Source organism: Andrena cerasifolii, chromosome 5, assembly GCF_050908995.1.
Source record: "Andrena cerasifolii isolate SP2316 chromosome 5, iyAndCera1_principal, whole genome shotgun sequence".
Taxonomy (NCBI): domain Eukaryota; kingdom Metazoa; phylum Arthropoda; class Insecta; order Hymenoptera; family Andrenidae; genus Andrena; species Andrena cerasifolii.
In genome coordinates, this window is record NC_135122.1 from 187,421 (window position 1) to 213,174 (window position 25,754).

At 38.9% G+C, this 25,754-nt stretch overlaps 3 protein-coding genes and 1 long non-coding RNA gene across 19 annotated transcripts in view; 3 read left to right on the top strand and 1 right to left on the bottom strand.

Annotated features, from left to right (window-relative positions):
* LOC143369402 (uncharacterized) overlaps positions 1 to 25,754 on the bottom strand; it is a 119,309-nt gene that overhangs the window by 5,157 nt on the left and 88,398 nt on the right. The gene's annotated exons all lie outside the window — the stretch shown is intronic.
* Positions 965 to 6,543, top strand: LOC143369398 (uncharacterized). 11 transcript variants are annotated; one of them, XM_076813284.1, is made up of 12 exons: positions 965 to 1,102; positions 1,221 to 1,692; positions 2,467 to 2,596; positions 2,743 to 2,889; positions 3,002 to 3,084; positions 3,471 to 3,562; positions 3,737 to 3,916; positions 4,256 to 5,317; positions 5,487 to 5,604; positions 5,745 to 5,907; positions 5,987 to 6,188; positions 6,273 to 6,543. In XM_076813284.1, the coding sequence occupies exons 2-5, from the start codon at positions 1,679 to 1,681 to the stop codon at positions 3,026 to 3,028; spliced, it is 318 nt and encodes a 105-aa protein (XP_076669399.1). In that variant the 5' UTR covers positions 965 to 1,102; positions 1,221 to 1,678; the 3' UTR covers positions 3,029 to 3,084; positions 3,471 to 3,562; positions 3,737 to 3,916; positions 4,256 to 5,317; positions 5,487 to 5,604; positions 5,745 to 5,907; positions 5,987 to 6,188; positions 6,273 to 6,543. The 11 variants fall into 10 exon arrangements, with proteins under 11 accessions (XP_076669399.1, XP_076669397.1, XP_076669400.1 ...); XM_076813282.1 differs by having other exon boundaries at positions 3,002 to 3,562; XM_076813285.1 differs by lacking the exon at positions 3,471 to 3,562 and having other exon boundaries at positions 3,836 to 3,916.
* On the top strand, positions 9,794 to 11,729 carry LOC143369399 (uncharacterized). Its single transcript, XM_076813286.1, has 3 exons — positions 9,794 to 9,933; positions 10,046 to 10,128; positions 11,300 to 11,729. Exons 2-3 carry the CDS (start codon positions 10,122 to 10,124, stop codon positions 11,638 to 11,640), a joined length of 348 nt encoding a protein of 115 aa, XP_076669401.1. The 5' UTR covers positions 9,794 to 9,933; positions 10,046 to 10,121; the 3' UTR covers positions 11,641 to 11,729.
* Positions 14,433 to 25,754, top strand: part of LOC143369376 (KICSTOR complex protein SZT2) — a 391,751-nt gene continuing 380,429 nt past the window's right edge. For all 4 annotated transcript variants that reach the window (XM_076813233.1, XM_076813234.1, XM_076813236.1 and 1 more), the window contains exon 1: positions 14,433 to 14,850. In XM_076813233.1, coding sequence (XP_076669348.1) covers positions 14,830 to 14,850 — 21 coding nt within the window. In that variant the 5' untranslated portion in view covers positions 14,433 to 14,829. The remainder of the gene's footprint in view (positions 14,851 to 25,754) is intronic.

Here is a 25,754-nt window from a genome sequence, read left to right on the forward strand (position 1 = left end):
ACGCTGGGAAACCATATCCTCCCCCGCCAACATGACACCACATTCCCCAGACGACAGAGCCGCTGATCCGTTCCTCCTCACGGATCCAGGGGTTACCAACCTGAGCGGAGTCTTTTGACAGAAGACCTTCCCGTTAGCCAACAGGCCAGGCAGAGCCCTGGCACCCGCGTCCTCGAGGATACGCACATCCTCTTTCCTAAGGCACGGGGATACTTGATGCCCTTCACCGCAGTCCATCAGCTCCATCAAGTGTGCCATATCCCCGGTGCCTTCAGAGAGCAATCCTCCTCTCGCTACATTTTCTATTTCTCCTTCATCTGCCGTATGGTACTCGTCGCTGTCGCTGTCTGTAGAGTAGTGGTCTGTATTTGCGTCTTTAGAATAAATTTCGACTTCATCAACATTGCGTAATTTACCATATGTTAAAAAAACTTTGGCTAAAGCCTGCTCATTTCTTTCTGTTGTAGGGTCACTTTCGTCCTCGTCGTTAACTCTCTCGGCATCTACAGGCGGCGGATCGTTGGGCCCTACGACATCCTCCTGCAGCTGCCCAGAAGAAAACGTGTCGGTTTCGTCTATTCTGATGTGATGATTTATAGGAACTGTGTCTGTAGAAGACGGGATTTGATCGCACTCAATAGATTTAGAAGGGTTGCGAGATAGGGCATCGGCATTGGAATTAGTTTTCCCAGGTTTGTAGACGATGGTATAGTCATATTCATTTAGCTTAATTCGCCACCTCATAAGACGGGAGGTGGGATCTTTTACATTGTGTAACCATATTAGTGGTCGATGATCAGTAACTAAAGTGAATTTATTTCCATATAGGTACGGTCGAAAATGTTTAACGGCGAAAACAACAGCTAATAGTTCCTTCTCGATGGTGGAATAATTGATTTCAGCTCCAGAAAGAGTTCTCGAAGCGAATGCGATTGGAAGGTCTTTGCCGATTTGACCTTGGCTTAACACAGCTCCAAGAGCGTAATTAGAAGCGTCTGTCGTGACAATGAAGGGTATTTGGAAATTGGGGAACTGTAAGATAGGTTTGGAACAGATGCTATCCCGTAAATTTTCAAAAGCACTTTGTGCATTGTGATTCCAGGTAAGAGGAACGTCTACTTTTAAAAGTTGAGTTAGCGGTTTGGCGATTTTGGCCATTTGAGGAATAAATCGACGGTAGTACCCGATGAGCCCTAAAAACTGTTTGATATTCTTTTTAGTTTTGGGCACTGGAAAGTTCTTTACCGCCTCAATCTTAGTGGGGTCGGGTTTTACCCCTTCTGTTGAAATGACATGGCCCAGATAGGATACCTCACGTCTCAGAAATCGACATTTTTCAGGTTTCAACGTTAAATTCGAATTTTGTAACCGCGCTAGGAGGTTCCGCAATTTTTGCGAATGCTCCTTCAAAGAATCAGCATAAATAACTACATCATCCATGTATACAAAGAGCTCCACTCCCTGCAGACCGGACAAGACCAGGTCCATGCATCTCTGAAAAGTGGCCGGGGCATTTTTTAAGCCAAAGGGCATCCTATTAAATTCAAAATGGCCACCAGGGACAGAGAACGCAGTTTTGGACCTGGATTGAGCATCCATGGGGATCTGATGGAACCCAGAAGCCAAATCAAGAACAGTGAAATATTTTGCAGCTCCAAGTTGGTCCAAAATTTCCGTGATGTTGGGTAGTGGGTAAGCGTCATTAATGGTTTTATCATTTAGCATGCGATAGTCTATTACCATTCTCCAATGCGGGTTACCTTCCGAATCCGATTTTTTTGGGACTACCCAAATGGGCGAGTTATAGGGTGAAGCCGATGGACAAATAACATCATTTTTTAGTAAAGTATTTACTTGTTTTTTTATTTCTTCCTTATGAATGATGGGGAATCGATATTGTTTCGCGTTAATTGGAATTTCATCGGTTGTTATGATTCTATGTTTCAAGGCACTAGTGGAATTTAATTTATCGGAGGGGAGATAAAATTGATTAGGAAATTGGTTCACTATCTCGAGTATGCTAGCTCGCTCTATTTCATTAAGATCATTCAAATCTAAAAGCTTTGCTATTTCAGTTAGTCTACAAGCGTCGGCCTTTGATTGGTCGGTATTAGATTTTTCCTTTCGAGACTTGCGCGGTACTGATTGGCTCTCTGCAAAAGCTTCTAATTCAACTGGAGGAATAGTTACATTAATGCTATTAGGAGTGGTATTAATCGCGAAAATTTTGGCAAACCCCTGCTGTTGGGTAACTACTGCTTCTCCGATATAAACACCTGGGTCTGTTTTGATTTTCCTCACGTAACCCTCTTTAGCCTCCGGATTCTTTACAGCCAGGGCTATTAAACATTTTGAACGGGGAGGTAATTTAAAAGAAAATGACGAAAGGAGAAAACGTTCATTGGCAATTTGGAGAGTGTTAGGTTCGTTGTTACCGAATTTTAATATGGCATTTCTATTTTCTAGAAATGGCATGCCCAATATACCTGCTTCAGCAATCGGAAAAGATTCATCAACGATTTGGAATTTCACATCTGTATTAAGTATTGAAAGAGTAACCTCACCAAGAGTGTGTAAGCTTCCCGACTCTATACCGGTAAGGTCATAGGTAACGTTTTTGTTTACTATTTCGCTAGAATTTATACTATTCCGTTTTATAATATTGAGTTGTGAACCCGTGTCGATGAGAAAGTTAGCGAAATTATTTCGAAAACACCCATGAATTAATTCAATCACTGGTAGATGACTGGATCCTTTCACTTGGATTTTGTAACAAGCTCGCTGGGTTTGGCGCTGGCAATAAGGGGCTCGCTCCGTGTCGCGCCTTTCCGCGGAGTCGATTTGGAGTTTAAATTATTCGAACGAGGATATTCGCTGCGAGGTTGCAAGGTATTTGAATTCCGCTTTTTAAAACAATTCATTTCTGTATGGCCACTTTTCTTACAGAATCCGCATCGAATTCCTATATGATTTCTAAATCTTGTTTCATCTCTCCCGACAGGTTGACCAGATGGGCAGTGATAGCTGAGGTGACCGGTCTGTTTGCATCGGAAACATGTGCGGTCTTCGCGGGTCTTATGATCGGTAAAATCAGCTTTAAAGATTTTTGCGCTCTGAATAAACGACCTTGAATGCTCAACAAACTCTGAATTCAAATTATTTGCAATATCAATTGCGGACTCAAGATTTGGTATCTTTTTGTTGTCATTTTCTCGGCTTAAATAAAATCGAATGGTGTCATTAGAAATACCTTTGATAAAGCTAAGCATGGCAGTATTTTTTAATAAATCATTAACTCCTATCAGTTGCTCTGAGTTATATATATCTTTTGCGGTTTCAAGTCCGCCATTTAGGATTTCACTTACTCTTGTCCCGAATACATCTACCGGTTCGTTAACATTTTGGTGCAATTGCATCAATTGAGAATTTAAACTATGGACGTTAAATGACCGAATATAAAATCGTTTCAGAAGTGCAAATAGTTCATCTAATGTCTCGGGTTCTTTGCTATTGGACAACACTAGTTTAGCGTGCCCTTCGATCTTGTTTCGAATTAAAAAAAGTAAGTTCTCATGGTCTTCAGGTTTAACTTTTGAATTTAATAGTCTACACTGTTTAATAAAATGAATTAAAGAAATAGATTTCCCGTCAAATTTGGGAATTGAATCTTTTATAAGTTTTAATGAAAGATGGGGCTTGGACGGAACAGAGTTTTGTTGCATGATGATATTTGCAGAATTGAGTTGAGCATTCAATTGAGAGGAGCTTATGGTCGGGTGATTTATTCGGGCCGGTGTAAGATTCAAATTTTGAAGTTGCGCCGTGTTGATTTGAGGCTCGCAAACGATCGGAGCGGCCACAATCGGACAAATTTGAGATTCGCCAACGATCGGAGCGGCGTTCACGATCGGACCAGGTAATTGACTAATCGGTTCGGTAGAATTGATAGGGGTGCTTGTTTGCGCCGGTGCAAGGAAACTCAATTCTAAAGATTGCGAACTATTTTCGAGACTATCCGAGCGCATTATTTCCGTGGGTATGTCTTCCACGTCAAATTCTCGTAATCTACCTGAGCGAAGTAAGCGCCTTTTCCTTAGTTTTAGCATTTTTCTAGGATCTCGCAACATTTTAATAATACGATATTTAACGACCGGACGAATTACAATTTGAACGGTTGAACAGTAACGAATGATTAAACAATTGCGAACAATTAAACAGTAACGAACGATTAAACAGTAATTCTTATTTCTCACAGGGATCTTGAGCGATGAAGTCCTGATCCAGGCGTCGTTGTCTCCACGAATGCGCGTGACCTTGGGGAAAATAGCTGCACGGCCGCCCGAAGTCACCCTCTCCGAAATTCATCCACGTTTCCGCGTTCCTGGGGAAACCGTGCGAAAACCCAGGAAGGAGAAGCTGCAATCGCGAGGACCTCTTGAACTGCGTCCACGAGCCGACGAAAAGGATCCCACCGCTGTCACCAAAATTTTGTTGCGTGGCCTTAGGGGAAATAGTAGCCTTCTGGTGGGGAAATCAGGCGCGGGACAACGTCCGTGGAACGCTAAGGCGTTCTGCTCCCTGGACGCGAATTCTTAGATATAAAATAATAATGTAAAGAAACTATTTGAACACAAACAATTAATAAATTTAATGAACTCAATGAATTTAAACAGTACAAATAAGAATTTCGCTAAGTTTATAATTTCACGTCCGTTCACTATCGCTCTCGGGGTTCAAGTGACCTTTTCAAACGCAAACGCTTTTACATCTTTTGTTCTTTACAAGATGTCCTTAAAATCTAAGAGCCAATAATATATTTACTAACTAAATTCTCATTGGTGAATCTATTTCCTTCACAGTTATTGATTTTTAGAATCAAGCGTTTAACAACATTGCTCTGGAATTACATCTAGGAGAAGGGATCAAAGTGCAGTTCATTTATTCAAACACCCGTTTCCAAGCGGGTATTGATTAATTTATAATCTTGAAGTTTTCTCATTAAAGAATCTCTAACTATTTTCAAACCCCTCGGGCTTGTGCGAACTTCGCTTTGTTTCCCTTTCCTATTACACTCGTATGTTCCGTTTTGAACTTCGCGCTTCTAAAGTTTGTGTCGAACGCCGCTAGAGCGAGAATCGCAACTCGCAACACCTCCCTCCTTATATAAAAGGTGTTCTCTATGAGAACAGCTTTTTAAAATTAAAGAAGCATTCAAACATGGATCGTCGCATCGTTTCAAGCATCATTTCTGAGTTTCCTTCTTCTCACCTTCCCACAGTAGCCGAGCTACTCGGTCCACCCGGGTTTCCATAGAAAGGTAAGTTAAAGGACCCAATAGATTGCTTGGCACGTTACATGTAGTTTACAGTGAAACAATTAATCGTCTAAAATTCTAAACAGTTAACATTAGTCCATCCGTATAAAGGCTAGTTTCAGTTTGTTTACGTGAACTATCTTTACTTTGTTAATGCCTATTATTATCTCAGCTGTGAAATCATTGAACACTCTGGCCACTTCGTAAGGGCCCACCCATGCAGAATCGAATTTGGATGTTTTAGGTTCTCTGACTAAATAAACATGATCTCCTGGATTAAATTTACACGGGTTAGCATTTTTGTCATAATTTAATTTACTTTTTTGTTTTGCCTTTTCTAAATTTTCGGCCGCTGTCGCCTGAGTGGTAGTAATCTTTAAGAATAAGTCATCTAAGTATTTAATAAATGTTCTTGGAATTTCTTGTTTAGCAAACTCGGAAGGGATTACAGCTTTAAGGCCAAATACAAGTTCATGTGGCGTGAACCCAGTGGCTTCATGAACAGAAGTATTGTAGGAGAAAATGCCAAATCGGATCCAGTCGTCCCAGTCATTTTGAGTGCAATAATGCTTAAGATAGTCTACAAAAACGCGGTGAGCTCTTTCAAGCGATCCTAGTGATTGTGGGTGAAAGGCCGTAGAAGTGATTTTTTGAATTTTGAAAATTTTACAGACCGTACCCATGATTCTACTAACGAAGTTACTACCCTGATCGGTATGGATTGCTCTAGGGCAACCAAACCGGCTGATGAATTGTTCGGCAAGAGTTAATGCTACGGATATAGAGTCAGTATTAGAAAGCGGTATAGCATCGGAATACTTGGTCAAGTTATCTTGAAATGTTAATAAATAACGATTTCCTTTTTTTGTAATCGGTAAGGGACCCACAATATCCATTTGAACCTTCTCAAATGCTCTTTTGGGTGTATCCGTAATTTTCATAGGTTGCTTTGTTTTAGGGACGAGTACTTTATTCTTTTGGCAACTGGGACAAGTGCGTATAAAGTCAGTAATCTCCTTCTCCATCCGCGGCCAATAAAAATTTTCCCTTACCCGTTTAAACACTTTAGTTATCCCTTGATGACCGCCTACTGCAGACTCGTGGTGCTCCCGTATAATGGATGATGTGTCAAAAGAAGAAGGAATTGTAATTTCTCCAGTACATATTGTAATAATATACTGTGAATCATTAAAAGTTTGTTTTAAAAGATTTTCGAGAATGTTCCAAGAGACGGGTTCCAAATTATTGTCGGCCTTCGAGATGCTAATAGTCAAAATATTCTGGGTTTGCATGAGGTGCTTGAGAGCTGCTAAGCAAGAAGTTAGATGATCAAGGTTCTGTATTTCCATGGGGTTAGTTTTGTGGAATAGATGAAAGGTAAGGTAAGTTCCACCTGGAAAAACCATTGCATTTCCTACGTTAACCTGATAAGGTTGCATTTGTGAAACGGAAAATTTGCCATGATTTAGTAAGTCTTTGGTTGTGCGGGAAAAAACATGATAATCACTTGAGAGGAAATTCACAAGATTATCCCTTCGCATATAAAGGTAATCTTTGCAAAAGTTTATACTGGGAATTTCGAGGTGATGAGGTATGGATGAATCTGTAATTGTCGAAGTTAAGATCTTGACATATGGATTGATTTTCGTTGAAGTCGACTTTACGGAGGATTGCGTCTCCTCTCCCGTTAACACAGTCACGGACGGCCATGAGGTTGGCCCCACAAGCTTACGCTGGGAAACCATATCCTCCCCCGCCAACATGACACCACATTCCCCAGACGACAGAGCCGCTGATCCGTTCCTCCTCACGGATCCAGGGGTTACCAACCTGAGCGGAGTCTTTTGACAGAAGACCTTCCCGTTAGCCAACAGGCCAGGCAGAGCCCTGGCACCCGCGTCCTCGAGGATACGCACATCCTCTTTCCTAAGGCACGGGGATACTTGATGCCCTTCACCGCAGTCCATCAGCTCCATCAAGTGTGCCATATCCCCGGTGCCTTCAGAGAGCAATCCTCCTCTCGCTACATTTTCTATTTCTCCTTCATCTGCCGTATGGTACTCGTCGCTGTCGCTGTCTGTAGAGTAGTGGTCTGTATTTGCGTCTTTAGAATAAATTTCGACTTCATCAACATTGCGTAATTTACCATATGTTAAAAAAACTTTGGCTAAAGCCTGCTCATTTCTTTCTGTTGTAGGGTCACTTTCGTCCTCGTCGTTAACTCTCTCGGCATCTACAGGCGGCGGATCGTTGGGCCCTACGACATCCTCCTGCAGCTGCCCAGAAGAAAACGTGTCGGTTTCGTCTATTCTGATGTGATGATTTATAGGAACTGTGTCTGTAGAAGACGGGATTTGATCGCACTCAATAGATTTAGAAGGGTTGCGAGATAGGGCATCGGCATTGGAATTAGTTTTCCCAGGTTTGTAGACGATGGTATAGTCATATTCATTTAGCTTAATTCGCCACCTCATAAGACGGGAGGTGGGATCTTTTACATTGTGTAACCATATTAGTGGTCGATGATCAGTAACTAAAGTGAATTTATTTCCATATAGGTACGGTCGAAAATGTTTAACGGCGAAAACAACAGCTAATAGTTCCTTCTCGATGGTGGAATAATTGATTTCAGCTCCAGAAAGAGTTCTCGAAGCGAATGCGATTGGAAGGTCTTTGCCGATTTGACCTTGGCTTAACACAGCTCCAAGAGCGTAATTAGAAGCGTCTGTCGTGACAATGAAGGGTATTTGGAAATTGGGGAACTGTAAGATAGGTTTGGAACAGATGCTATCCCGTAAATTTTCAAAAGCACTTTGTGCATTGTGATTCCAGGTAAGAGGAACGTCTACTTTTAAAAGTTGAGTTAGCGGTTTGGCGATTTTGGCCATTTGAGGAATAAATCGACGGTAGTACCCGATGAGCCCTAAAAACTGTTTGATATTCTTTTTAGTTTTGGGCACTGGAAAGTTCTTTACCGCCTCAATCTTAGTGGGGTCGGGTTTTACCCCTTCTGTTGAAATGACATGGCCCAGATAGGATACCTCACGTCTCAGAAATCGACATTTTTCAGGTTTCAACGTTAAATTCGAATTTTGTAACCGCGCTAGGAGGTTCCGCAATTTTTGCGAATGCTCCTTCAAAGAATCAGCATAAATAACTACATCATCCATGTATACAAAGAGCTCCACTCCCTGCAGACCGGACAAGACCAGGTCCATGCATCTCTGAAAAGTGGCCGGGGCATTTTTTAAGCCAAAGGGCATCCTATTAAATTCAAAATGGCCACCAGGGACAGAGAACGCAGTTTTGGACCTGGATTGAGCATCCATGGGGATCTGATGGAACCCAGAAGCCAAATCAAGAACAGTGAAATATTTTGCAGCTCCAAGTTGGTCCAAAATTTCCGTGATGTTGGGTAGTGGGTAAGCGTCATTAATGGTTTTATCATTTAGCATGCGATAGTCTATTACCATTCTCCAATGCGGGTTACCTTCCGAATCCGATTTTTTTGGGACTACCCAAATGGGCGAGTTATAGGGTGAAGCCGATGGACAAATAACATCATTTTTTAGTAAAGTATTTACTTGTTTTTTTATTTCTTCCTTATGAATGATGGGGAATCGATATTGTTTCGCGTTAATTGGAATTTCATCGGTTGTTATGATTCTATGTTTCAAGGCACTAGTGGAATTTAATTTATCGGAGGGGAGATAAAATTGATTAGGAAATTGGTTCACTATCTCGAGTATGCTAGCTCGCTCTATTTCATTAAGATCATTCAAATCTAAAAGCTTTGCTATTTCAGTTAGTCTACAAGCGTCGGCCTTTGATTGGTCGGTATTAGATTTTTCCTTTCGAGACTTGCGCGGTACTGATTGGCTCTCTGCAAAAGCTTCTAATTCAACTGGAGGAATAGTTACATTAATGCTATTAGGAGTGGTATTAATCGCGAAAATTTTGGCAAACCCCTGCTGTTGGGTAACTACTGCTTCTCCGATATAAACACCTGGGTCTGTTTTGATTTTCCTCACGTAACCCTCTTTAGCCTCCGGATTCTTTACAGCCAGGGCTATTAAACATTTTGAACGGGGAGGTAATTTAAAAGAAAATGACGAAAGGAGAAAACGTTCATTGGCAATTTGGAGAGTGTTAGGTTCGTTGTTACCGAATTTTAATATGGCATTTCTATTTTCTAGAAATGGCATGCCCAATATACCTGCTTCAGCAATCGGAAAAGATTCATCAACGATTTGGAATTTCACATCTGTATTAAGTATTGAAAGAGTAACCTCACCAAGAGTGTGTAAGCTTCCCGACTCTATACCGGTAAGGTCATAGGTAACGTTTTTGTTTACTATTTCGCTAGAATTTATACTATTCCGTTTTATAATATTGAGTTGTGAACCCGTGTCGATGAGAAAGTTAGCGAAATTATTTCGAAAACACCCATGAATTAATTCAATCACTGGTAGATGACTGGATCCTTTCACTTGGATTTTGTAACAAGCTCGCTGGGTTTGGCGCTGGCAATAAGGGGCTCGCTCCGTGTCGCGCCTTTCCGCGGAGTCGATTTGGAGTTTAAATTATTCGAACGAGGATATTCGCTGCGAGGTTGCAAGGTATTTGAATTCCGCTTTTTAAAACAATTCATTTCTGTATGGCCACTTTTCTTACAGAATCCGCATCGAATTCCTATATGATTTCTAAATCTTGTTTCATCTCTCCCGACAGGTTGACCAGATGGGCAGTGATAGCTGAGGTGACCGGTCTGTTTGCATCGGAAACATGTGCGGTCTTCGCGGGTCTTATGATCGGTAAAATCAGCTTTAAAGATTTTTGCGCTCTGAATAAACGACCTTGAATGCTCAACAAACTCTGAATTCAAATTATTTGCAATATCAATTGCGGACTCAAGATTTGGTATCTTTTTGTTGTCATTTTCTCGGCTTAAATAAAATCGAATGGTGTCATTAGAAATACCTTTGATAAAGCTAAGCATGGCAGTATTTTTTAATAAATCATTAACTCCTATCAGTTGCTCTGAGTTATATATATCTTTTGCGGTTTCAAGTCCGCCATTTAGGATTTCACTTACTCTTGTCCCGAATACATCTACCGGTTCGTTAACATTTTGGTGCAATTGCATCAATTGAGAATTTAAACTATGGACGTTAAATGACCGAATATAAAATCGTTTCAGAAGTGCAAATAGTTCATCTAATGTCTCGGGTTCTTTGCTATTGGACAACACTAGTTTAGCGTGCCCTTCGATCTTGTTTCGAATTAAAAAAAGTAAGTTCTCATGGTCTTCAGGTTTAACTTTTGAATTTAATAGTCTACACTGTTTAATAAAATGAATTAAAGAAATAGATTTCCCGTCAAATTTGGGAATTGAATCTTTTATAAGTTTTAATGAAAGATGGGGCTTGGACGGAACAGAGTTTTGTTGCATGATGATATTTGCAGAATTGAGTTGAGCATTCAATTGAGAGGAGCTTATGGTCGGGTGATTTATTCGGGCCGGTGTAAGATTCAAATTTTGAAGTTGCGCCGTGTTGATTTGAGGCTCGCAAACGATCGGAGCGGCCACAATCGGACAAATTTGAGATTCGCCAACGATCGGAGCGGCGTTCACGATCGGACCAGGTAATTGACTAATCGGTTCGGTAGAATTGATAGGGGTGCTTGTTTGCGCCGGTGCAAGGAAACTCAATTCTAAAGATTGCGAACTATTTTCGAGACTATCCGAGCGCATTATTTCCGTGGGTATGTCTTCCACGTCAAATTCTCGTAATCTACCTGAGCGAAGTAAGCGCCTTTTCCTTAGTTTTAGCATTTTTCTAGGATCTCGCAACATTTTAATAATACGATATTTAACGACCGGACGAATTACAATTTGAACGGTTGAACAGTAACGAATGATTAAACAATTGCGAACAATTAAACAGTAACGAACGATTAAACAGTAATTCTTATTTCTCACAGGGATCTTGAGCGATGAAGTCCTGATCCAGGCGTCGTTGTCTCCACGAATGCGCGTGACCTTGGGGAAAATAGCTGCACGGCCGCCCGAAGTCACCCTCTCCGAAATTCATCCACGTTTCCGCGTTCCTGGGGAAACCGTGCGAAAACCCAGGAAGGAGAAGCTGCAATCGCGAGGACCTCTTGAACTGCGTCCACGAGCCGACGAAAAGGATCCCACCGCTGTCACCAAAATTTTGTTGCGTGGCCTTAGGGGAAATAGTAGCCTTCTGGTGGGGAAATCAGGCGCGGGACAACGTCCGTGGAACGCTAAGGCGTTCTGCTCCCTGGACGCGAATTCTTAGATATAAAATAATAATGTAAAGAAACTATTTGAACACAAACAATTAATAAATTTAATGAACTCAATGAATTTAAACAGTACAAATAAGAATTTCGCTAAGTTTATAATTTCACGTCCGTTCACTATCGCTCTCGGGGTTCAAGTGACCTTTTCAAACGCAAACGCTTTTACATCTTTTGTTCTTTACAAGATGTCCTTAAAATCTAAGAGCCAATAATATATTTACTAACTAAATTCTCATTGGTGAATCTATTTCCTTCACAGTTATTGATTTTTAGAATCAAGCGTTTAACAACATTGCTCTGGAATTACATCTAGGAGAAGGGATCAAAGTGCAGTTCATTTATTCAAACACCCGTTTCCAAGCGGGTATTGATTAATTTATAATCTTGAAGTTTTCTCATTAAAGAATCTCTAACTATTTTCAAACCCCTCGGGCTTGTGCGAACTTCGCTTTGTTTCCCTTTCCTATTACACTCGTATGTTCCGTTTTGAACTTCGCGCTTCTAAAGTTTGTGTCGAACGCCGCTAGAGCGAGAATCGCAACTCGCAACAGTATAACCGCAGCCATCTTGGAGCAAAACCGGAAATAAACATATTTATCTCTTTCTGTTGTTGCGGTTTCCGCTGGTTAAATATATGTGATTGCGTGAAGTTAGCTATATGACATAGAGATATCGAAACTAGATGTAGAGCGAAATTCAAAATCCTTTGTAGCGGAAAGATTTATTGTAGGCATGCGGGTTTGAAACGAACAACACATCTGGAAGGTTTTAAGCGAGATTGGAACGGGAACGAGGAAGAGTTTATTGCCAGGACTCGTAAACACGTAGAGCGCGTTGTGCTTCTCAAGGGTTTTTCCATACCAGTTTTTCGAACGTGCTCATACAATATTAATACGATACCTGAACTCGAAGGCGTACGAGAATCTGCGATAGCATTCAGTAATTTTCAAAACTACAGTTAGGCCAAGCGAGGATAATAAATGGCTTAACTTTTCCTTCCACATCTGCGAGCCAAATTTCGACGAGCAGGCAGCTGCTCGTCTCGTAAAACGACTTAAAATTCTGTCCTCGCTTTCAATAATTGCCGATGTCCTGTTAGGGTAAAAACTCAGCTCGGGAAAGTCATAAAGTCATAAACTTTGCGCCGGCGACGTCGTCTTGACCCTAAGGGTTGCGCTTACCTACCTGCTAGATATGTATGTAATGTAAATAGACTACGTAAACGGAAAGCGTACCTCGACCACCAGCCGAGAGTGGAGGAAAGCGCGAAGGAAGGGCCAAGGGCGGAGAGATGGCTGAAGGACAACCCCCTGACGAAGTTTGAGGGACAACACCACCTTGATTGGACGAAAGGATCCAGGAAAGGAGACAGAGGAACACACCGAAATTGGAGGAGTAGGGCGCTCGGAGGTTACAAGCGAGGAGTGATTTTGTAAAAACATCAGAACGAACTTGTTAGTAAAACAGCCAACATCGAGCTATCGATTAAAATCCAATGTTCCAGAAAGCGTTTTATTTCATTTCTCTCGACCATTGAAATTCCCGCGCAACTTGCGAGCTGAGTGCTTCAGCGCTCCACGGGCACGGACCAGCCGCCTATATAGAAATCTCCAGCAGACCGCGCAACACTGTCAGTATTTCTGTCTCTTTCTTTTTTATAGTTTCTTTCTTTGTCTACTTCCGTTTTTGCTCCAAATCGCGGCCACCAATCAGCGACGATATACGTTGTCCCGATCACTCCCTAAAGGATCAGTAGCAGAATCAACAGACGAAATTCTTTTTCTAGAAATCTTATAATGTCAGTCCTTTGCCCTACCCCCCTCAAATACATGAGAAAGTAGAGGACAAAAAAGAGTATTATTTTTACTTCTACGTTAGCTTTATCTATATACAAGAAAAAAGTAATGAAATCCCCCCCCCCCCCAAAAAAACATGACTCATGTATGAAAGAAGCTAAAACCCTTTAATTCTCGAAAAAATTAAAAAAGTTCAGATGCAAAAATTGTGAAATCAACTTTGCTAATTCCAATTGTATACAAATCAATTCAGTGCTCAGATTTTCAGCTTCGGTTTTAAGTAATTAGCGGGCTGTTGTATAAGAAAAAAATCCGCATTTCTCTTAATCCACTACTGACTTTGATTCGTTTAAATTAGTCTCTACCAAGTTTTTATTATCTTCGATCGTAAAATGATCTTCATACGGCCCGCTAATTACTTAAAACCTAAGCTGAAAATCTGAGCACTGAATTGATTTGTATACAATTGGAATTAGCAAAGTTGATTTCACATCTGAACTCCTTTAATTTTTTCGGGAGGTATGTGTTGCACAAAAATAGTAGAGAAAAAGATAAACCAACTTTAAACGAATAAGGTATCAAAAACTGTCGGTAGCTTCCCAACTAATAAAATGTTTATTATATAATACCTGTGTTCTATTTGAATTCTTGATGATATAATTGTTGACATCCAATTATACGTATATAATAATTTTTAGAAAATTAGTGTAATGATAATAGCGTTAACTGCTAAAAAAATGTTTTGAATAAAGAACATTGTCTAAAATGAATAAATTCCTTAGTAAGGAATTTGAAGTAATATAACTTTAATTCACAATAAATTGCGAAACAATAATCTAAGTAGAAATCCGTTAAAGTAATATTATTTCAAGTAATTGTCACATTTTTTTAGTTCATGAAATTAATAACATTGTCTTTATGGCTAATACGTATTTAATACAAATGTTCAAAAGCATACATATGAACTTATGCGACCTACATACAAGATACAAATCATATAACATATATCTTCCTTGTTAATCTGAATTTTCCAAAACAAAGGTGGTTAGAATTGGTTATCCGACCATTGCCAGTGCTGCTTGTTAATTGTTTAAAAAGTTCTTTGTGAAGAATAATAATCATTACTTTACATTCAGTGATAGTGAATGAAGTTGTTACTTTTTAGTAGGTAGTGAGCTCAACTGTGTGTAATTTTATTGGAGTTATGTTACACTGAAAGCTCTTAGGGGTTATGTTATATTTACTTCGTTAAAAATATAATTCAATAGTAATGAAGTAAACAGGCTACAATGTAATCTTTGAAAAGTTTTACGCAGAAATCATGTGTATAGTGCTTAATGTGTTTTTATAGTTGATTACTGATAAACAAATAAATAGATTTAAAGCAACATGGCTTGTACAAAAAACGAGGTAATTATGCAAATCTTAAAATTCTTACGTTCATTTTCTGTTATTTTTGTTCACATAATTTTGCCATAACAATACTTTTCTTCGCGATTTTATACAATAAGAGGGTAAACTTTTCCTCTGGGAAACCTTCTTTTTCACCAAAAATTTATATGGATTGAAAGTATTGCAAAAATAACAATTTTGAGTTTAAGAATCTATTCAGTAAAAACTTATTAAGTAAAAGGGACTATGAAATTTTTATGTATATTCTAACCTCTAATGCGACCAACTATTATGCTTCAATTCGAAAGGATACTTTTTTTAGTAGTATTGATTATACAATGTAGGCCCAAACTCACATCGGTTTGCTACCATGCTTTATGCGCCCCCCCGCACTAATCTAGCCCCAACCAATACTAATACTGTGGACAAATTAGAAAGAGGAATGTGCACAATATACTTTATCGTTTTGTCATAAGGTAATTGAACATCTTCAAAGAAAGAATCTACAATTCCAGCAAAATGACGACATTTGCTTTTCCCTCTTATACAAATAAAACGTCTAGCACCATGCTGACCTGTTTCAAATCACTTCATCGGTTTGCGATGAACACCACAATTCTTACTAATTCTCAGTAGCCCTTGCTCCTGCAACCATACTAAGGTGAATGTCCTAATTTCTGCTCATGTCCCCATTTCTGCTCGTTTCGTATTTTTTTTTTATTATTATATGCGTTACATTTGTACTATAGTTGCAAGAAACTAATTCTAAATTATTTAAACATTTACGCGAGTGTTGCACGAGTTTGGGGCAATACATACATCGCTATTCTTCATGAGCAGAAATACGGACATTTAGAGCATTATATATTTAATTACAAATTATTAATAGTTAAACATCTTGAAATATCTTTCTTAAATAGTTTTTGAATTGGTTGATTTGTTATTAAAGAATTAATCAATTACTCTGCAAATTTTGATTACAAACAAATTTTTTACACCTTCTTTATGACATGTTACCTCTTAAATCAACAGAAATTTGGATATTTACCTTAGAGCATTTTTTCAGACTGTCGTAAAGAACACAAGTTCCACGTTACCATTTTAAATATATGTAATTACCTTATTTCTTTTTCAGCCTAAGTATTTTATGCTGTCGAAATCCCTCAATGTAACCGTTTCGAAAAAACAAAGAAACTAGAAAGTATGTAAAAATTTTGCAACTTTTTCGCCTCATAACTTTTCAACGAATAGATTCCTAAACTCAAAATTGTTATTTCTGCAATGTTATTTGATACGTGCTTTCGATCCATATAAATTTTCGGTGAAAGAAAAGGTTTCCCAGAGGTAAAGTTCACATCAATAAGAAATAGCTGTGCATCTATTCCAAACAATACTCAAGTTTTTCAGTGTACAGAGTGTCTGGTTATTCACTGATCTCCTGAAAGGAGGTGATAAGGCATATAAATTAAGGAACAAAATGTTCTACAAACATTGTGTCATAAATCGATACTCAATGAGATAGAAATCTTCAAAGGTATAACCCGACGTGTCAATACATAGCGTAATCTGAACTGATATACTTATCAGAGCAGAGATTTATGTATTTATTTATTTATTGATCAACAAAATGGGCACCTCCATCACCAGATATGTCACAATCAGATTCATATTTTTGGGGTGCAATAAAGCAAACAGTTTATTTGGAGGGGTTTCAAAATTGTGACAAACTGTGGAGTGCAAGTGAAAATATCACGTTAAGTACATTTCCATGACCTTCATCAATCACCGTTACGCTGCATTGATTTTTTCATGGAAGAAAACGGTGGCCATTTCGATCATCTATTATAACTTTGTGACTTAAGGGGAGCTTCCGGTCTAGAGCCCCCCAAAATAGGTGATATTTAGGAATTAATTAAAGGGAAACTACTATATATAATTTAATGGGACTTTTTGCATTGTATTAACGATGTCTTAAGCTACAGAAATATATTTTTTGTTTTATAATTAATCATTGCAGACGGCACTGGAGAGTCGTTAAAGTCAAGACGTCAAAAAATTGATCCAAATCGGTGGGACCTGTATCTCCAAAAGTTATTATCCGATTCGACTGAAACTTTTTTTATTTTGAAGAATATACTTCTGGCTAGAGGGGAAACCAGAAAAAATTACAAAAATGACATTTTTTTTTAAAAATAACGACACTTGAAGTTTGAAATCACTTTTTCCCTATAGTTTTCATCCTTTCAACGCTTTTGAATATTATAAATTTTCAATTTTTTGTATTTTTTTCTGGTACCTCCCCCCCCCTAGCCAGAAGTATATTCTTCAAAATAAAAAAAATTCAGTCGAATCGGATAATAACTTTTGGAAATACAGGTCCCACCGTTTTGAGAACACTGTTTCCAGAAAGTCGTGTTTAAAGTTTTACGTGAGTGCCGAATGGCCGGGTGTTACCCATGCACTTGCCGCTACTCAAATGTCTATAACTTTGGGAATTTTACGAATTTCAACAAATTGTTTAAAACACGTATTTCTAAAAGGTTGAACATTCGAAAAATGAAATAAAAAAAAATCGACTTTTAGACCGGAAGGTCCCCTTAAGGAGTGATAATCTTTGAAAATGTATATCTTGTTATGCGTCCATTTTTGACATCATGTTTTACATTGTTTTCTTCGTTTTACCTCTCCAATTAGCTTCTTCAAGGAGACCAGTGAACAACTGTGCATCCTGTGTAAATGTGTATGTAAACATGTATGTACACTAGGTGTCAAAACGGCTTCCCTTCGGAAATTTGGCAATGTTGCATGTTACTAGGCATAACTCAGCGGTTCTAGTGACATGCAACGTTGTCAAATTTCCGAAGAGAAGCCGATTCTAGCGCTTAGTGTATTTACATTAATTTTATAGAATAAGATATTCAGAGTAGAGTTGTTTGAAATATAAATGAATATAAATATTAATAGTTATTTATCGGATACAAAGATTATACAATTATATTTATATATATTATATATATTATATATATTATTTTATTCCCATTGCTATACTAAAGCTATAGTTTTATCCATCTATATCAAAGGATATTCGCCCGGGAGGCGAACCTTTTTATGTGTGCGTGCCGAAAATTTATAAATAATATTTATCGAATTGCTGACGTGCCAGTCAGTTTTTAATATGGCAAAAATTAGTAGAAAATTAAACATTGCAGAATTTTATTGAGACAAGTTTAAAAATTAACATAGATTTTTATAAGCATTAACCAGTTTTGACTGACTAACTGACTAACTAATGCCCAGCTGAAACCGTTTAACCTAGGAACGTGAAATTTGGAAGGTACATTCCTTTCATAACGTAGGCGTCCACTAAGGAAAGATTTTTGTAAATTCCGTCCCTAAAGGGGTGAAAAGGGGTAAAATGTATTTTCTCGAATTCCTTCATATCTCTTAGGCCCGATTAGATATCAAGTGTGATTCCTAGTCCCAAAGATTGCCCATACGAATACGTAAAAACCAATTTCAGGATTTTGCCCTAATCAACCTCTAAGGGGGGGGGGGGGTGAAAAGTGAAATTTGTTTCCATGAAGTCCTTAATATTTCTTAAGGCTGATTCAGATACGTCGAGCAATTTAGTCGAGCAGCGAGGAATTTAATACTTGTTCGTGTGTGAACACTAAAATTTAGTCAAGTAGTTTAGTAAAAGAATCACACACACACACACACACACACACACACACACACACACACACACACACACACACACACACACACACACACGCACGCACGCACGCACGCACGCACGCACGCACGCACGCACGCACGCACGCACGCACGCACGCACGCACGCACACACACAATAATATAAGGACAATTTATTAGCCAAGACGATTTTTTTTATTATTAATTTTAAAAGATACGATGGTCAAGTTCGGTTATAATATATAACACAAGCTTCGATATCAAAACAAAAGCATGCGTTGACGTATTCCGTGCGAGAGAAGGTGGGCATTAGGGAGGAGGTATTGCCAGAGGGGCCAAGCTTCCCTCTTACGAAAGTTGAAGCAGAGTTTGTAGCGCCTCCTACCAATGAGGTGCGTACTAAACTGTGAATGTGTGAATTGGTGTGAATCGGGACGTATGTGTATGTGTATACGTGTAATGCACCGTTTACTTTAAACCTGTCCACGGATTGTCGCGCCAGCGACACGTATGCAGCAGATAGAAGGATATACAAAGAAATTGAATATATTTTCTTTTCCTAAGAAAAGAAGAAATATTCAATTTCAATGTTTATCCTTCTATCTGCTGCATACGCGTCACTGACGCGACAATCCATGGTCAGACGGCATTAGAAAGGGTAAACCAGGGAAAGTGAGGACACTTCCTCGTGTCTGCGCCAAACATTTCTAAATGACGACGGTCGTCATGGTAACATTTCACCAACGTCGAAAGGTTGTGTGTCGTGCTCACTGATACACGTAGGTATGTGTGTGTGATGTACCTAGCGCCTCCTACCAATGCGGTGCTAACTAAACGGGAAAACTTCAGCCAAACAAAGACAGCTTGGTCCCCCTGGGTATTGCTGTGAAGAGGGCCTCTGCAAGAGAGCAGCCGTTTGTGAGGGATGCAAATCCGATTGGTTCTGATACAATCTGCTCCCTAATAGGGACCACGGTATGGTACGTGTAGTAAAAAGACACGTGTACACGGGTACACGTGTATTACATATATCCGTACCTCGATCCGTGTAGCTTTTAGTACACGGGTACCCGTGCACTATTTCACGTGTATTTAAATACACGTGTATTAACGTCTTTGTGTATTTTGATCAGAATTGGGCATTAACTACGGGAGAATGGGCAATGGCGGTCACTTAAGCAATAAGTGTAATAAAACCGAGTGATGTTTTTCAATTTTAAGGATTATCGTTGCGTCTAAAAAGAAGCTCGCTTATTACCAGTAATGCCTTAATTTTTTCTATCAAAATAGGTAATCGATTAAATAAATCTTGTTAATTTTATAATTGTGTTATTAGTTACAATCTGAAAATTTGTAAAACCATACTTTCCGCATATTATTCTAGTAAATATATTTAAATACATTAATTCTTTTATGAATTTCGCAATCCCCCAGAGTTCTGGGATATCTATAGATATTAAAAATCAGACGAATCAAAATACGGATACGTTAATATACGTGTATTTATAAATACACGAGTATCTAAATTCACGTGAAGTAGTGCACGGGTACCCGTGTAGTAAAAGATACACGGATTCAGGGACAGATACGTTTAATATACGTGTACACGTGTATTTAAATACACGTGAAATAGGGATCTCTACTCCCTATGGTTCAAATTTAGTCTAGCAACTTTCACTCCTCCTAACCTAACCAATCCAACTTACATCCCTCCCAAAAGAACCGGCCATCCGAGCATAGATACAAGTGCGAAATAAAAGTAACGGTGCGCTTCTCAATACCGCAGATGCACCTACCTAAGTAGCATTTCTGACGGAAATAATTGTCCAGCTTTTGGGCCTGCGAACCCTGTCGTAGACGTTTGGCAGGTAGGTATCAGTTTCAACAGGCAATGCCACCCGTGGCGCCAGTAACACCGACCCCGGTCCTTGCTATTCCAGAGGGTTTTCTTCCAGTGAAAATCAGTAATTTTGCAAGCGCAATATCTTAAAAACCAGTGGAAATAAAGTGTATACATTAAAGCTTATTGAATTTGTCTTGGAACGCACTATCAACTCAGGTCTTCAAAAAAAATAGTTCCATTTGAAAAACCGAACTTGACCATCGTATCTTTTAAAATAATAATAAAAAGAAAAATCGTCTCGGCTAATAAATTGGCCCTTCCGAACCATTCAATTACATATTTTTAAAATTTTTTTATCTCCAATACTTTAGGAGATATCGCGCTGTCCAGTCTTAGGTGGGACACCCTGTATGTGTGGAACACACAGACTGGCAATATCTTGCAGTTACTAGATCTAGCGACTTCTGAGCTCTCATAGCGTACTCCACGCGTTGAGAGACACTGATCTATGGAGTAATCAATTAGGGAATGTAGGGGTTTCTTTGTAGGAGGATGATGTCAATCTAAATAACCAATAAAATTGCTGCTAGATACAAATACTGATTAGTAACTCTTATATCAATGCAAATACATATTTTAATAATAATTACTAGTTAAATTTTACTTTTCTCTAACAATGTGTTAGCAAGATGTGTACAACCATTTACATTTCGATAAACTGCAATCACATGTGTATTCATTTCCTCAATGATTATTTCATGGATAAGTTATGTTCTAAAAAAAGTAAGCATGAAACATGATAACTATTTATTAGGGTGGTGGCAAGAAATCGATGTCCAAATTTCTTTGACGGGAACCCCTAAAATGTTGTCAATTGGTGTATAAACGAGATTGTTAAAGTTGCAGCTCGATCGGATAACGTTATGACCTGCCTTATCAGCTCGATAGTATTAAAAAGCAGTTTAAAAAAAAAAAAAATCCGCTATAAAATTAGAACGGTTCATCCTAGGAACGTGTTTTCTTTTTAGTTATGTAGTGAATGTTCTTGGCTTCAATTTTCACTCAAACAACTTGTTTAACAAACGTACAGATCGGAAAATACATTGGCTTTTTCGAGGACCGGTGCTGTTCCGGACCTGGAAAATCGACTCTCAAAAAAATGTGAAAATTCACTTGTTCCTTTTTAACAAAATAGATTTTTAACTAGGTAGGTGAAAGGATGGATTGGTTTAGAGGGGGGGGGGGAGAAGAAAGGCAAATATCGACATACTAATCAATTATTTAATATAATAAAACCATAATGAATTCAAAATATTGAACTTAATTATTACAAAAACAACCTTCAGAAATAGCAAGTAGTAACATCAGAACAGGTTTCATGTCTAAATTAAATATTGATTATAAATTAATATATAATATAAATATATATTATTTTATATATTATTAATAATATACACTCCTCACATTAATTAAAGGATCATCTCTAGGAGCCCGAAAAATAGGAGCAAGTTTACATGGTCATAACTCCGGTAAAAATAGTTGTATCGATATTTTAAAAATATGGTTTGAAAGCGTGGAATCTCTACTGTCAGCTGTTTTTTTTTTAAATTTTAGATGCATTGCTTTTCAGCAAAGTTATAGTAATATAAAGAGCACTTGGTCAATTTTATAAAATTTTCTTCAACTTTGCGATGTTCCACGGCGTGCAAGAATTTATTTACACACATTCCATTTACACTACTCGAAAACGACCACTTTCTTGTATAAAACCAGAATAATATATATCTTGTGCGATTTATTTTGGCCAACTTATTCAACTTTGAAGCAAAAATCGTTTTTTTTTTATTTAGTTGCTTCTAGCAAGTGATCCACTCATCGTATAACGTTCCTGAAAAGACAGTAGAAAGATCAGACTTTCCTCTTTAAGACGCATCTCCGACTTTTTCGATTAGGTTAAAATTTCGGTCTCTGCTGTCCTTTTCAAAATAAGCTTAAAAATTGCACAAATTCCATTTTCTCTTTAACTCGCTGTATCTTCGCGCGGAATGATCAGAACATCATTGACTCAAGCTCATTTTAAAGCGGAAAGTCTGCCGATTCTTTTGAGTGGCACCGGAACCCGTTGTGATAATTGTTTACCTGTGTCCTTTTATGTTGAAGTTATCGTTTCGGAAAAATAAGGCTACAACGGTAATGTACCGGTTCTTGTTTCTATCCCCACCCGCCTACTTACGTAGGCGAAAGTGAGCCGAACTACGGCGACCTGGAAGCACCCTGATGTTTCAACTTCTGCTACTGCCAGATACACACACACGCATGCACGCACGCACACACAGTGCGCTCGTCAAAACGAACGCATACATGCCGCCTAGTAGCCGCAAAACTTTTTGTCCCGTGTGAACTGCTTCATATAAATTTATGTTCTGCTAAGACGCGCGCGGCAGGTTGCTGCGGCGGCAAACTGTCGCAAACCGCTCGTCTGCACCACGTCATTAGGTGACGCCAATGCCGGCGGTACTGCATTCACGGCTGTCATTCGGCCGCTGAAACCACAGCTTCTTCCGAAACGGTAACTTCAAATATAAAGGCCGCAGGTAAAAAATTACTGCAGCGGGCTCCGGTGGCACTCAAAAGAATCGGCAGAGTCTCCGCGTTAAAATGAGCTTAAGACATTGATGTTCCGATCATCCCGCGCGAAGATGCAGTAAGTTGAAGAGAAAATGGAATTTGTGCAATTTTTAAGCATATTTTGGAAAGGACATCAGAGACCGAAATTTTAACCGAATCGAAAAAGTCGAAGATGCGTCTTAAAGAGGAAAGACTGATCTTTCTATTGCTTTTTTATGAACGTTCTACGATGATTCATTCGCTTGCTAGGAGCAACTAAATTTAAAAAAAACGGTTTTTGCTTCAAAGTTGAATAAGTTGGCCAAAATAAATCGCACAAGATATATATTATTCTGGTTTTACACAAGAAAGTGGTCGTTTTCGACTGGTGTAAATAGAATCTGTGTAAAAAATGTTATTCCCCCCTTGGAACATCGCAAAGTTGAAGAATTTTTTTTTAAATTGACCAATTGCTCTTTATATCGTTATAACTTTGCCGAAAAGCAATACAGCTAAAATTAAAAAAAGCAGCTGAAAGTAGAGATTCCACGCTTTCAAACCATATTTTTAAAATATCGATACAACTATTTTTCCTAGAGTTATGACCATGTGAACTTGCCCCTATTTTCGGGCTCCTAGAGGTGATCCTTCAATTAATGTGAGGAGTGTATATATTAATAATAATATACAGGGTGTAAACGGTATACGTAGCGATATTTTAGGGGGTGGTAGGGGAGGTCCAATGGAACATATAAGGTCCTATGACATAGTGTACGATCTGTCTCCATTTTACAGTAATAATGCCTTAAAGTTTGCACCATGCGTTTGAAACGGATAGTAGCTTGCGCATATTGGTGAGACTGCCACATTGAAATAGGGTGTTGATCTTTGACCTTCCATGTAATTCCCAAAGTGGTGTCTTTTTCGGAAGGAAAAACTCTTAACGGTGATCCTCCAGCTACTCGACTCAAGGAGATGCCGTCTGGTACCCCGTGCGAAGACAACACCCCGTGATGTCTCACCGCATGTTTATGACTTTTGACCCTCGAAGGAGTTGGAATCAGGGCTTGAATAGGTTTCGAAAATAACTGTTTCAAACTGTTATATAAAGGTTCTGACTATTCTTATATAGTGTGATATTTAGTTTCTTTATAACGGTTATTCCGAATAAAGGTTCTGCATAACTCTTTCAAGAACCGAAATCTTTATAATAACGGTTTCAAGCCCTGGTTGGAATACACATTAAGATGTGAGAACTCTTCCAGCTCCGCATTTCTCATCAGATCTCTGTGAAAACGACGGCAATCGATACCTTTCATCATCTTTTGGTTGTCATTTACAGTGAATAACGAATAAAACATAAATCGAGGAAAATCATGTCAAACGTAAAAAGACGAATACATATTTTTTTTTTTAAAGCAGAATCGAAAATAATAATTATTTGAAGTGAGAGGACAAGAAATACGTAAATTTCGTTTTCAAATAACGCATAAATGAAAAGGTAATGTAACAGGAAATGAACGAATAATGATCGTAATTCGTTATTGTGATAAAAATCCGTAGTTCAATAACGGCAAACACTGTTGTTGATAATGAATACGTCTGTTTAAAAACGCCGAAGAAAAATTTACGTACGGAAATTTGGGGAATTATTGCCGGAAATAAGCCATAACCTGCGTTAAATTTGAAAAATAATAATCACCAATAGAGTAACTAAAACTCACCTTTTCGGAAATTCACCTGCAGTTTAAAAACCTGCGTCACTAGGTCACTGAACCGATCCTGGTCATCGACGGACGCGCGCATTGCACAGATGGTCTCAGGTATAAAGTTAAAGAGTTAAGAGTCGCAACATCAAGTGCGTTTGGGTTAATGTACCGAATATTCACTTCACTGCACAGCTAGGTACTAACACTCATCACTTAATTTATTTTTCATGTAACGCGTTGTTCCTACGTTATAAAAAATGGTGGAAATGAATTTTCACTTGGCGTTCGGAGCCGTGGGTATTCCCGTGTAAATTCTCGCGCAGCAGCACTTGTGCCCCGTTGTTTGAGGCGTCCACCCAGAACATCACGTAATATTCTTGAGCTGAGAACATTTCTGCGACGTGATTGCTAGCTGGCTGACAGGATTTTTTCCAAGCAACTTCTTCTACCCCGAAGTAGTTCCTCCCGTTCCATTATGACTTACCTCCTACCAGGACATTTGCGAAACACACGTACTTCGCAGAAGTGCAACGAACGAACCATCGTTCACTTTCACAAAAGTCCGCGCTCCGTCCTTTTACTGCCAATGTACCCATTGCTTCGAGATAGACATCAGACACCACGTGTTTCGGTTCGAAAAAAGAAAATGCACACCATTCCTATTTCTCTTTTCTGATACCCTGAGTTCACGTCTGCTATGAGGCGGAACCAGTTAAGCCATAAATTACTCAAAACTGTTGAATACCTTTCTTTACCGCCGACTCGCGGGACAATACAGTCATAAACCGCGACCCTGGCGAAATGCTCTGGCCAATCAGCCTGATTAATATTTGGGAACTAGAAATTACAAAGTATTATCCGACATCAATACGCCTCGCGGAGAGACACAGGAAGAAATGGAGTACCTATATATGTAGTTTTCCACTAATTTTTATAACGTAGGAACAACACGTTCCATGAAAAATAAATTAAGTGAACAGTAGAAGTGCAATGAAGTGAGTATTCGGTACATTAGCCCGCACGAACTTGACGTTGCGACTCGTAACTTTGGGTGGTGTCATGTACCT